This window comes from Micropterus salmoides, unplaced genomic scaffold (genome assembly GCF_014851395.1).
Source record: "Micropterus salmoides isolate LMB-PRFRI ecotype aquatic unplaced genomic scaffold, ASM1485139v1 Ms_hic_scaffold_5, whole genome shotgun sequence".
Taxonomy (NCBI): Eukaryota; Metazoa; Chordata; class Actinopteri; order Centrarchiformes; family Centrarchidae; genus Micropterus; species Micropterus salmoides.
Genome location: NW_024044237.1, coordinates 19014416 through 19027293, shown reverse-complemented (window position 1 = coordinate 19027293; position 12878 = coordinate 19014416). Strand labels below are relative to the sequence as shown.

At 41.0% G+C, this 12878-nt stretch overlaps 1 protein-coding gene across 1 annotated transcript in view; it reads left to right on the top strand.

Annotated features, from left to right (window-relative positions):
* LOC119889312 (short transient receptor potential channel 7-like) overlaps positions 1 to 12878 on the top strand; it is a 58336-nt gene that overhangs the window by 25953 nt on the left and 19505 nt on the right. Inside the window, 4 exon segments of the mRNA XM_038700236.1 lie at positions 2268 to 2313; positions 2316 to 2483; positions 3912 to 4145; positions 5921 to 6185. Of these exon segments, the coding sequence (XP_038556164.1) occupies positions 2268 to 2313; positions 2316 to 2483; positions 3912 to 4145; positions 5921 to 6185 (713 nt within the window).

The window sequence follows — 12878 nt, the reverse complement described above, 5'->3', positions numbered from 1 at the left end:
TATTTAATCTGCATGCACCTGCTGCCAGCGGCCACCATTTCGTTGGAGGAGAGAAGAACAGCTCTTGTCACCATCACAGTGACAAATAGAACCCCATGGGGTTTGCAGTCCTCACAAAGCAGTAGGCCTGATCAAGGATGACCGTCTCATTTAAGCTGAGGGGTGAAATGGATCAGCCTTATCAGCACAGCAGATGGAGGAAATGAAGGAGGCAGATCCATCCCAGCGGCAGGAGGAGGTTTAGAAGAGGTTTTGCAGAGTTAAGATTTACCAGACAACCTCTTCCCACATGGTTTAGTAGTGTGTGTGGCATGTGTTACTGTGCTTGCAGAGAGTGGAGATATCCTGTGGGTAGTTAATATTGAACACAGCAGGTTTAGCGAGTGGCAATGATCTCAATGATGTCTGTATGGGGTTAGAAGTGGAAGTGTGTGTGTGTGTATGTGTGTGTGTTGACGGATGTGCATTTGTGTGTCTTGGCATATTTCTGTGCAATTAAAAAAGGTGGTCTGTGGTGGTGGCATGGTTAATGCTCCTTGTGCAGCAGCGTTCGCATTACGTTCTCCCCATATGGTGCATTGCCACATAACTCTGCTGATTGTTTGGCATCTAGTCATTCTGACGTGATGTTGGTGTGAAACTGATCGTGGTTACGCATGCATGAATTACAGCAGCTGCTGTTTGCCTGCTGAGATGGATGTGTAATGGTGCTTTTCAGATTTTGATCTCTAAGGATCTCAGGAACTCTGCAAAAAGCATGAGCACAGTTTCACAGTCTTGGTAAATAAAAACATTTTGTTTGTCAGTAACTGTTCAAACAAAATACAACTCAGACATATACAGTATCTTCAGCCTGATTCCCTAACACAAAAACTGATTTTGCAAGCTGTTGTCTTTAAGGTGATGTCAAAGCTCTTGCATGTCACTGCCAAGTATGCTAGAATAGAATGACAAAACACATTGTTAAGCATTTTTACAAGTACTTTTGTCATGTAATTGTGATCAATAGTAAACTATATACACTTGTGTAGAAAAGTTTAGACGGAGTAGAGTCCAGTGGTCCAGTGGATAGTCTTACAACTCATGGGACGTAATGTTGCTACCGCCACCGGTACAGATTGGACAAAATTCCACAAATGTGTAAAAAGGAAGTCACAAATGTAACGTGACATGCAAATTGACAGGAAATGATCCACAAATTTGAAAAGACTGTCTGTGTAAAAATAGATCCACAAATGCATAAAAAATACTTTGTATGTGAAATTTAAATATGTGTACAGAGTAAATTGTACATATTTAGCAAATTGCACCGTTTTTTTGTGGATATGAATTTACACAACACAAATGTAAAAAATAATGTTTTGAGTAGTGAGATGCTTGTGTATATTTACAAATATTAAAGTCCAATAAAATCTTCCATACCCTGTGAATTGTTTGACAACTAGTAGCGCTATGGAGAGTTGTTTTTATAAGATCGCAACACATTCCTGCCAGTGGTCTCACATTATTTCACATGCACAATGCACCAAGAATTGCAGCAATGCGCTAGCAATGGCAGGGAAGAAGAAGACTGTCAGTGAGGAAAACATGGATGTAAACAATGCAGGATTTAAAATGTTTTAAAATGTTTAATGTTTTAAAAGTCTGCTTTGTGAGTGATTCATGAGACAGTGATGCACACAATGTGTTTTAACATTTATTTATTTACAAGTTAAACTCTACAGGGGACCTTTAAAGCTGCTATCAATGTTGATATCTTAACAATAGATCAAATGACAATGTTTAATATGAAGGGTGACAAATCCACAGATAATTATCACTAGAAAGTTTAGATTCACGCTCATCAACCTCGTTTCCAGATGCGCTTAACAGTTGTTTTCAGGTGAAAGGTTCAGATGAACTAACTGTACACCACCTGTCCAGCGCCAAAAGACAGACAAATTTAGCAATTAGCTGGTGGCCACAGTGGAGCTAGATACTATTATTAGGAGTTGGTGGAGACTGAAACTGATCAAAAAGTAGATTGAATCTTGGATCTGTAAATAAGGAACTGTTTGCCAAATTTGCTTTATAAGGTTTTAATATGTCAATACTGTTTTTACAGTTTGTTGCACTGGAACCAACTCTGTAAAAAAAGATTCTATAAATGCACGTTTAAACAAATATTACTAATATCTCTTTAACCTTCACTCATCAATTGCTCCCTAGTTAGTATGTGTGAACCACACTGGAACATATTAGAATATCCTCAATCTTCTCACTTCCAGCTTGGTCAGATCCTGCGAAGCCCATTCATGAAGTTCGTGGCCCACGCTGTTCCTTCACCATCTTCTTGGGCCTGCTGGTTGTCAACGCCTCCGACCGCTTTGAGGGTGTCAAGAACCTGCCCAATGAGACCATAACAGACCACCCACGACAGGTGTTCAGGGTCAAAACCACACAGTTCTCCTGGACAGAGATGTTGATCATGATGTGGGTGTTGGGTGAGTCGCCTTCTCACACACAGCTGTGGCGGTGTTTGAAATTCTGCACAGGTAGAGCCAATTACAATGCAAATAGATAAGATAGTCACTGTCAACGCAGATTCTCCATCATGATAACCTTGACGTGGCATGTAAGAGAGGCAAGACAAAACGTTTCCTGGTGGATTTTCTTTTTAAATTTTGTTTTTGATCAGTGTGGATTATTTTTTTAACATGCAAGCAAGAAGAGTTTAAGGTGATGTTTCTACCAAGGTTCAAATGTGCTAAAATATGTATATAAATAAATATGTGATCTAAAATATATTTTAATAAAAATTCAACATAGCACACCATAAGTCAGTAAAGTTCCTGAATAGAGTCTGGGAACTTTTTTGACCAACTTTGATATGAGGCAGAGTTAAAGATTAATGCAGCACCATACCAACCAAGTGGATGAAAGCCAAGGTAATAATTGACAAGTCATTCTCTTTTATCTTCCAAACATCAAATAGAAGTTTCCTGGTTGGATGCAGCACTAGCCAGACCGAGTCCAAACGATAAACTGGAGAGAAATTTGGAATTTGACCTGAGATGTGCTGCTGAGGAAATATCAGGAGGAGGGATAGAGAGAAAGAGAGATGGAAAATAGATGAGAGCAGTTGAGGGAGATGGGTGAAAGTAAAGGAAGGGATGGAGTGTATGGAGTACAAAAAGACCAGCATGAAGAAACAGGGAGAAAGACAGAGGTGACAGAAAGACAAATGCAACAGATAAATAGCCCAAGGCAATATTTGTTAGACCTCAGCTGCTTCCCATCTGCTGATGTTCTTCCTTTTATATCTACACAAAACACACACACACACACACACATATATATATATATATATATATAATAACATTATGTGAGTGGTTTGTGTATGTTGGTGCACATATCGTTCTGTTTTTATTTGCTTATGTGTAATGACACCATTCTTTTCCCATCCGCAGTTATTTTTTGGCAGCAGGTGCTTGTGTCTGTTTTTGTGTGTGTGCAGTGAGTGGTGGCTTTGTGAAAGCAGGGTAATTGTAATTCCAGCAGCATGTTTTGAAGGCCCAGTAATTGTTATAGATATGATACTGATCAGGGGGCTTTTTCAGTAAGCAATTGTCTCCTTGTTTTGGCTCTAAAAAGAGGGTGACAGAGTGGTTGCAAGGCTTTCCACTAAGTGTGTGTGAGTGTGTGTGGTATCGTGCATCTGCTATAAGTGGGGATATCTGAGTGGTTGAGTATAAATTATAAGCTTTGTTGTCAACATCTGTGTATGTACATGTATTAACGTGTTTATGTTTGAATGACTGTGGGAAAGCCTCTTTATCTTTGTGTATTTGTATTTATCTTGTTTGTTTCCAGTCTTTCCATGTTGTATCCATGTATTTATTTATGTGTGTGTGTGCGTCCTCCTTTCTCAGGTATGATTTGGTTAGAATGTAAGGAAATCTGGAGCGATGGGCCCAGAGAGTACATCATGCACCTTTGGAACGTTCTGGACTTTGGCATGTTGTCCATTTTTGTGGCGTCCTTCACGGCACGCTTCATGGCGTTCCTCAAAGCGTCCAAAGCCCAGCAGTATGTGGACATGCATGTACCAGACGAAGACCTCAGCAACGCCTCGCTGCCTGACGAAGTTGCATACTTCACTTACGGTAAGCAGTTACTCCACTCCAAAACTATGTATATAACATCAGTAATGTTAGCAATAATACATCTGACAGGGATACGCAAAGATACATCAAAATGTCTTTTAAAATTAAATACCATACTGATAAGGAGTAGCAAATCACAAGAGTTTAAGGGTTTAAGTAAATGCAATACACTCATAATAACAAGTAAGCATGTATACACACACACAGGCAAACATGACCTCCACTGATGAGCAAACACAGTGAACAGTTATTTTGCTTAGAGGAGCAGTTACACCTGTTTTTTTAATACCTATCTTCCCTACTCTATCTGCATTTGTAGGAAATATAGTGTCATAATATAAAAAAACTTGTGAAAACTTCAAGATCACAGAACATATAAACTTTTGCATCACTTTCAGAGCCAAAACTCCAACATATTAAACCTGCTGCAGGCTACTGGACTTTACACTTGTTAGTGGCCTGCTAAGGAACCTTCATCAGTGCTGTCATCTGGTGGTCTGACTCGGTCATAACACATTAGTAAATAGACAAAGGTGCATGTTACTGCAGTGTCAATTATTATCCCCATAAGCTATTCTCCATATCTCCATATCTACACTGAAAGGTCCACACATTGTGTATGATGTATGTCCTCCTTGTCCTAGATGGAACAGCAAATTTGTGCAATGGAGCCTTTCTTTCTTTTACTTTCTTTTTGTGTACTTAATGTCTTTTGTATCTCGTTTTCCCATCTAACTCAATTATCCTTTCTGTCAACATGTCTGACCGTCTCTCTTTTTCTGCCCCTCCCTCTTCTTCTGTCCCTCTGTCCTTACTTCTCCTTGGACACTCTATCCCTTTATACCTTCCCTTTGCTGTCCACCCGTGTCATACTAAATGCCTTCCCTCCTCACTCCACACCCTTCTTCTGTCATCCATTAATCCATCTTCTACCCTCTCCTCGATCAAAGTACATGTTCCTAAAAGCCAAGATTATGCTCTTTAGGACCATCTCTCAACCAAAGATTTGCTCTGTTATATGGAGCTGATCGCTGAATGGCATCAAGCCAAAGGAATGCAGATATATGGCACAGTGAAAAATACTGTGATTAGTGTTGTAGTACTCGAGACCGGTCTTGGTCTTAAGACCACTTTTTGATGGTCTTGGTCTCGTCTCGGACTCGACCGCCTTTGTACTCGGTCTTGTCTCGGACATTGAGGACGCGGGATTTTATTTCAAGACCAGTCAAGACCATAACTTTGGAAATATCAATAAATTGCTTTTGCATTGTCTGATTTGTTAACATCCTAACTTTAGTAGAAGTAAAACTCAAATGCAACCAATAACCCTAATTAATCATGTGTTGTTCCGACTGTCACCCCTCCCCACGATGCTTACATTGATTTCAGCTCTTAGTGTTTGTATGTCGGTGTTTTAATGGGAAACTGGATCTTTCATATCACTTTGAGAAGTACCTTTCTTTCCACATTTTATTCCGTGCCATGCAATGCAGGAAACTGGAGCACAACTGCAGCTGTGGATAATTATGGGCGGTTATAAATCCACCAAAATTCATTTTGGGGCTCCTCTATACTTGCATACCTGATGCATCAGATTTTATTCAGTATAATTATGTTAAAATGAAACTGGGTCAAATCTGAACCAGGGACCTGTTTTATTGTCCAAATGGGCAAATAGCCAGTTTGCCTCAAAATAAAAAAACTGGACAATAATCTTTGACTTTGCAAATACAATACAACAGCTTACTCTTGTCTTTTTCTTTCTTCTCCTCCAGCCAGGAACAAGTGGCGCCCCTCAGACCCCCAGATCATCTCTGAAGGCCTGTACGCCATCGCTGTAGTGCTGAGTTTCTCACGCATCGCCTACATCCTGCCAGCTAATGAGAGCTTCGGCCCACTACAGATCTCACTGGGGCGCACAGTCAAAGATATCTTCAAGTTCATGGTCATCTTCATCATGGTGTTTGTGGCCTTCATGATCGGCATGTTCAACCTGTACTCATACTATCTGGGAGCCAAGTACAATCCTGCCTTCACCACGTGAGTTATGCCCAGCTGCGAGAGTGTTTTGGCAAATGTGTGTGACAGTTAGAAGGTCGTTATGTCTCAATATATGTGCATTTTTACATGTACATCTTTTTCACACTCTACCAAACATGCACGCTTCAAGGCAAATACAGTGGAACGCCATCATGGCCCTATTCTGATCGTTTTATGTCAGAATTGAGTGCAAAGACAAATAATTCACGTAAAAAGTATCTGATTTGGGTCCCATGTTACTATAATTGCTAGACAAGGCTATATATCAATGAAATCCCCTGGACAAAATAAATCGTCACATGTCCTCCTCGATGAGACTGTTTGTTGGGTTCATTAAATTCATGGTTCTTCATCAGTGGCAGGGATCGAACTTTAATCTTCCCTCAGGCCTAATGCTGGCACTCACAATGAGTGCATTCTCCACAATGAGGAGAATGCTGAGTGGGATGATTCACTCACTAAAATATTTAACAAACACTGGTGATTTGTTGTTTTATCTCACAGCTTGAACAGTTAGTAATTACAAGTTATGGTTATGTAACTGGGTTTTTCCCCTACTTTTTTTTATTTCCACCCTGCTGTATCTCCCATAAGCACAACTATTTTTTTACTTTTTAACTATTTGAAAATTAAAGTGGTAGTGAGATGGCAGGTGGCAGTGAGAAGTGTCAATGGCAGATTCTGCCTGAGTGTCATGAGTTGTAGTTTTTCCCTGTGGGTTTGAGTTTTTGCCATTTGTTTCTGGTGTCCTTCTGTTTACCTGTTCTTCTCGTTTCCTTGTCCTTGGTGTTTATGTCTTGTCTGGTGTTCAAGCTCATAGTCCTGCGTTGATTTCATATGGCTTTGGTTTGAAGTTTGGTTGTCTAGTTGTTATATTGTTTCTTAGTCACTGCCTTAACTCTTGTTCCTGCGTTTTAGTTATTTGTGCTTGTTCCCAGTCCTGTACCTTAGTTCATGTTAAGTGTTCACTCTGGTCTATTGTGTCTGTTACCCCAGGGATCCCTCTGCATGTCTGTCTTTGTTTTCCCCTTCTCTCTCTCTGCCTCTCTCTCTGCCTGCCTGCCTGTCCCTCGTTAACCCTGATCTCTGTCACCTGTGTTGCTCCCGCCCTGCTCGTTACTCCCTGTGTGAGTATATATACCTGGTGTTTCGGTCTTGTCTTTGTTGGTTCATTACTTTCTATGTTTATTGTCACCCAGTGTTGCAGTTTGTTCTCATGTCTTCAGCCTTACTTGCCATGTCTCCCTGTTACCCTGCTCATTTTTGGATCTCTGTTTGGACTACCTTAGTTTTTGGATTCTGTATTCAGCCACTCACCTGTAAGTGTGCTCGTTTTTTGGTTCGTTCATTAAAACCCCTTTGTTCTGTACCTCTTCCTGCCTTGCGTCCTGCGTTTGGGTCCTCCAACCTGCCTCACCCACACCAAACCGTGACGCTGAGCTGTGGGATAAATGCCTCATAAAATGTAACCTTGAAATGACATGCAAATGATGAGGCAAAACATCTCGACTTATTGATTTATTTATTTATTTTTTAAATCCATTGTATTTCAGATCAGTGTGGACGTTAAAGTAACAGGGGAGCAAGATGAGCTTTTGGAGATGGTTAGACAGGGTCTCAAAAAGATTTCATGCCAGTCCAAACTATTTGGCAAAGTTTCAATGAGGCACAAGATTTTGCCATTCCCACTGACAACAAAGGTTTTCCCATTGTTGCCAGGGAACAGTCAGAGAACTTTTTTGCCGAACTCTGATCTGAAGCAGGATTTAACACACCAAGAAAGTGGTTGGCAGTGATATTGGAGACAATTAGACAGTTAGAGTACTAAATGACAAAAGTCAGCCATCTATGTGTAACAAAAGCTCATTATTATGCAGACTTCATCCCCCAGTTAAAACAGTGAATCCATCAAGAATAGGTTCACATTTTCATGACAGTCTTTAAAAAAGTGTTCGCATGCCATATGTAAATATACTCCTTTCTTTACCAGTCATTAAGCAATCTCTTCCTAGTCCTTGTTCTGGCTTCAGCACTCTGAGTCAGACAAATCAAGTGGGACAGACCATTGTTGCATTTGATAATTGAAAATCATCCAACTGAAATGAGAAAGGGGATGATAACAACACTCTAAATGTGCTTAAGTGCTGCATTTAATTTTATTGTCAGGGTCATCCATTTCAAATGGTCAAGAGCACATTTTAACTGAAGAGTCAGATTGCACTTAAAGGCTGCAGTGCATAAATACATCCATATAATGGTTTAAAAATATACTTTCACTTGTTTTTTTTATCATTATCCACATCAGCAACAAGCAATTCAAAGTTTATTTTATCAATTTTACTGTAGCATTTGTGCAGACACCTGCTTGTAAAGCATTCAGTTCATCAAACAAGTCCCACACCACATCAATCTAAACACAAATGCTTCTTCCTCCTCCCTTCATTTTAGCGTATCCGTGGGTCTGCGTGCTTATTCTCTCACATCAGCTGCAAACACAGTGAAAGGGGATCTTTCACTGCCATTGTCTGATATTTGTAGTAAAGTTATCCATCTTGGGCTGCTGGCAGAATCTTTCACCAAGTCTGTTTATCATCATTCATCTCAAAATGACAACTCTCTCTGAGGTCTCACCCCGTCGCACATCGTTGTTCATTTTCTCAGAAGAAGACATCAGCAGATTTAAACAGATGACATTACACCTTTTCTGCACAACCCAATAGTGCAAATCATGCTTTTCAAGTAATTACACTGTCATATACTGTTCATTTTTTTAACTAACCAGAGGGGTGATGTATATGTAATTGAGGTTTTTCATCTGGTACCTTAAGGTTCACAGTTCCTAGTTGCCTGCACTAAAGAAGTCACAAGCAGCTCTGTCTTTTTGCAAGTTTGGGAAGTAGTCATTCCACTAAATTAGAATCAATACACAGGTCAAAACCAGTCTGTCCATTTAGTAGAGCATGGTGGTCTTGTTTATGCTCTTTTGGATAATTTACTTTAAATGTTTTTCGAGCCAGTGAAGAACACGTAAAAAAGTCAGTTTAGAGTGTGACATGAACTCTTGCCCTCAGTAAATTTTGTATTTCCAGGCTTTCTAACCATGACAGACTGCTGCCAGATGTCAACATATAAATCTTGCACAGCATATAGCATAAACCTTGTGCTGCAGGCTTGTTTGGTGTTGCTGGTTTGGAGGACTCCCAGTAGACCACACAGCAGATTGAGTTAGTGTGCAGAGGTCCATTCAAACCAGTCTTACCCTAAAGACAAGTTTAGAAAAGGTTTTCATTTCAGACTTACAGAGACAGACTGTTTTAAAGGAGGGAGAAATGTAGTGAGGGCACGTCGGTGTCAGGTGTGACTGTACAACAATGGCAAATTGTTTACAGTGCTCATGAGTCAGGTAGGTAGGGCCCCATAGCAGTATTTTGCTTAGGCCCCCCTGGGAGGTCTACTTTCCCATGCTGACTTACCCTGCACCTGTGTGCTGTGCATACAGAGTAGTTTTTCTGCTCAGCCCCAGCACAGGAGTCTTAGAGGCAGTGAGTTCTGCTTGGCTGCCCACATGGAGCCAAAGATCCAGGAAACGTGATGAGCAGACAGACAGGGCAGTGGCATGAGACAGAGCTGACAGAAAGGCAGATAGACAGGTGGAAAAAGCGTCTAATGGAGTTGAAATGGACAATCAGGGGAGACTGTCTTCACAACCCACGAGTCAGACATAATGAAGACTTCTCAAAAAGGACAAGTACAGAAAAGACCCCAGGCTCTGCAGATGGAAGAGCCTTATCATCACCATTATACACTCATTTCCATCATGAGTGTATGATCCAGCTCCTTACATTGTCCCCTTATCACTTCTCCTCTCAGCTTTAGAGATCAACATCAAGGCTGATTTCAAAAATCGGCGTTAACACAGCCGTGGTAAAAATAGAAACTACTCATCTTAATAACAACCTCTGACTGTATTTCTTGTCAGAGTAGTTTTTTGGGCCAGAAAATGTCCCTGCATTTCTGCTTCTAAATAAGCCACACTGTTTTTTCCTCTGACAGTTTTTCAATGGGCTACTCTGTCAATGGGAGCTGCATAGAGATGTTTTTAGCAAACCCCTTAAACACTGTTGTTGTTGTCAGTCTCACCACCAGGGGTCAGTGTGGCTTTAAATCTCAACCTGTCTGTACAGTGGCTGATGGAGCAATTGCCTGGACTGAACTGTGCAGACAGGAAATATGCATTTATTTTTTATCTAATTTTTGTTGTGTCAGTCTAATCAACCCTTTTATTCCATGTTTTGTCTATAAATGCCTCGTAGAATGTGCAGTCTGTGCACTGTGATGCATTGTTGGGTCTCTTTTGTGTCTGTGAAGGTTTTTCTTCCTGTCTCATTCAATTAGGTGCGTCTGCGATATGTTAATAATAGGCTTTCCTATGCTCTGTGCAAATTGTGAATTTTCAAAACAATAATCTCTTTCTGTCACCCAGCAGAGAACATGTGCCTGTATAGGTGTGTGTGTGCTGTGCTCAGTTCTGTGTGTGTACGAGTGTGTGTGTGTGTGTGTGTGTGTGTATCGGGGCTATGTGACTTAAGCTATCTGACAGGGCATGTTTGATGGAGGGCAGAAGAAAGGGCTGGTCTGATAGATCTGATACAGGAAGATGAGGAGGGAGCCAGGTGGAGGTAGTAATGACACCCAAGCTGGGGGGACAGAGGGAGGGATGTGAGGGGAAGGAGGGTGGGGTATGGCGGAGGAGTGAGGCGGAGGATATCACTCTCTCTCACACACACACAGACTCCTTCACACAAAACTCACACACATATAAATACACATAAATGCACAGCTGGACAGGGCTCAATGAAGACTCAGCAGTAATAGCCACACATACCCAATCCCTAGAGGCACGAAGACTCAGATGGCTATCTGACTCACCCAGTAAAAAAACATACACTCCATATGCTTTTTGTCGAGTACCCACACAGTGATGTTCTCAAATGTGCAAATACACTTAAGCAGGACACACACACACACAAGGGGCATGCACATTCACACTTCCACTCTCTCTCTTTGTTTGAATGTACTATAACAGGTGCTTAGGTGGTCAAACAAACATTTATGTGCAGATCAGTTCACACACACACTTATCGGGATTCTGATTTGGTCAGCGCTGGTGGAGCAGTTTACCATGTTCTAGTCAACCATGCATGACAACACTGCAGAGAGGGAGAGGACAGATGAGGTCAAGGCAGAAAAAAGGAGAAATGGATGAAATAGGAAAGAGTTTTTTAAATTGTCACAGGTCAAGGCTGTGCGTATTTTGGGACAGAGCAAAAAAAATCCTAATAATCATTACACAGACACTGAAGTGAAACTGTGGAAATAAACAGTAAGGAGATGCGTCAACTGGGAAGATGAGAAGGATGGGGAGAGATGTAGGGAATGATGTATGAGAAGATACCCGCAGGGAGAGATGCAGATGCAAAGGAGGAGGGTGTTTTTGGCTTGGCTGTTTGTTCAGGGAAAATGAAATAGACCGGCCAGGATGCATAGACAAAGGAGGAAAAAGAAGGGAGGGAGAATGAAAGAGGATGAGAGAAGGTCAAGCCGAATGAGCAACAGACAGAAGCACAACCACACAGGCTTAGCACAGATTTAAGGTGCACACGTTTCACAAGTAACCATTTGAAAAGGTAGGAAGAAATCAGAAAATAACTCGTATCGTTATATCGTATGGACAGTATTCAGATTGTGTCAGATGTTAATTTTTTCCAGCAGATTATTACCTGTTCACTTAATGGCTATTTATATTCCATAATGTGCCATTTTATGTTATGTTGGTTAGTTGCTCTGGTCTTCTTTTCATACCAGTGCAACATGATTGAATTGAAAGACATAATGAGCGCTGAGACAGTACAAGCAAGATAGGAGGCATATCAGATTACAGCCAAGGACAAAGCCATGTAATGCAATGTAAATGGAGAGAGACAGGGAGAGAGGGCAGGGATGCAAACAGAGACACAAGAGAGGAGTGGAGTGGATAAAGAATGGCAGAAAGAAATGCAGAGATGAAAATGCAGGCTGAAATAGTTGAAGAGAAGAAAAGTTGAAGCTGAAGTGAAGTGTCGACAGGAAGCAGAAAACAGGTGTGAACTGTGGAGTCTAGAGTAAAGGTTAGAGTTGGAACGTGGTGGCGGTATCCTAGTGAGAGAGGACAGGAGGATAAGAGGTGGCTGAGACAGCCGAGAGTGACAGACATGGTTGAGACAGAGTCAGGGTGAGCAAAAAGAATTGATTAAGAATTGAAGGCAAGGCAGAGGTGTTGTGTCCAGCCTTTCCCAGTCAAGCACAGCTGAATGTCAGGAGACACAATTACAATTAAGACGAGACAGACAGAGGGAGAAGAGAGAGACAAAAAAACTGTATGACCAATATGAGTATTTAAATGTCAGTGCTTGGACCAGTAGCTTTAGTGTTTAAGCCAATATTAGGTATTTTTCATTAAATTCTTGATTTATGATGTCATGCATTCAATTACCCTCTTGGTGAAGTGAAATTCCTCTGAAATACAGTAGCACTGAGACCATCATTTGGCGCTCAATCTTACCATTGAAATTCATTCCTTTAGTGGAGTTAAAAATCTCCAGATCAGGGAGATCACCCCATGTATGGTCATGGACATGCTTCAGTACTCCTCAT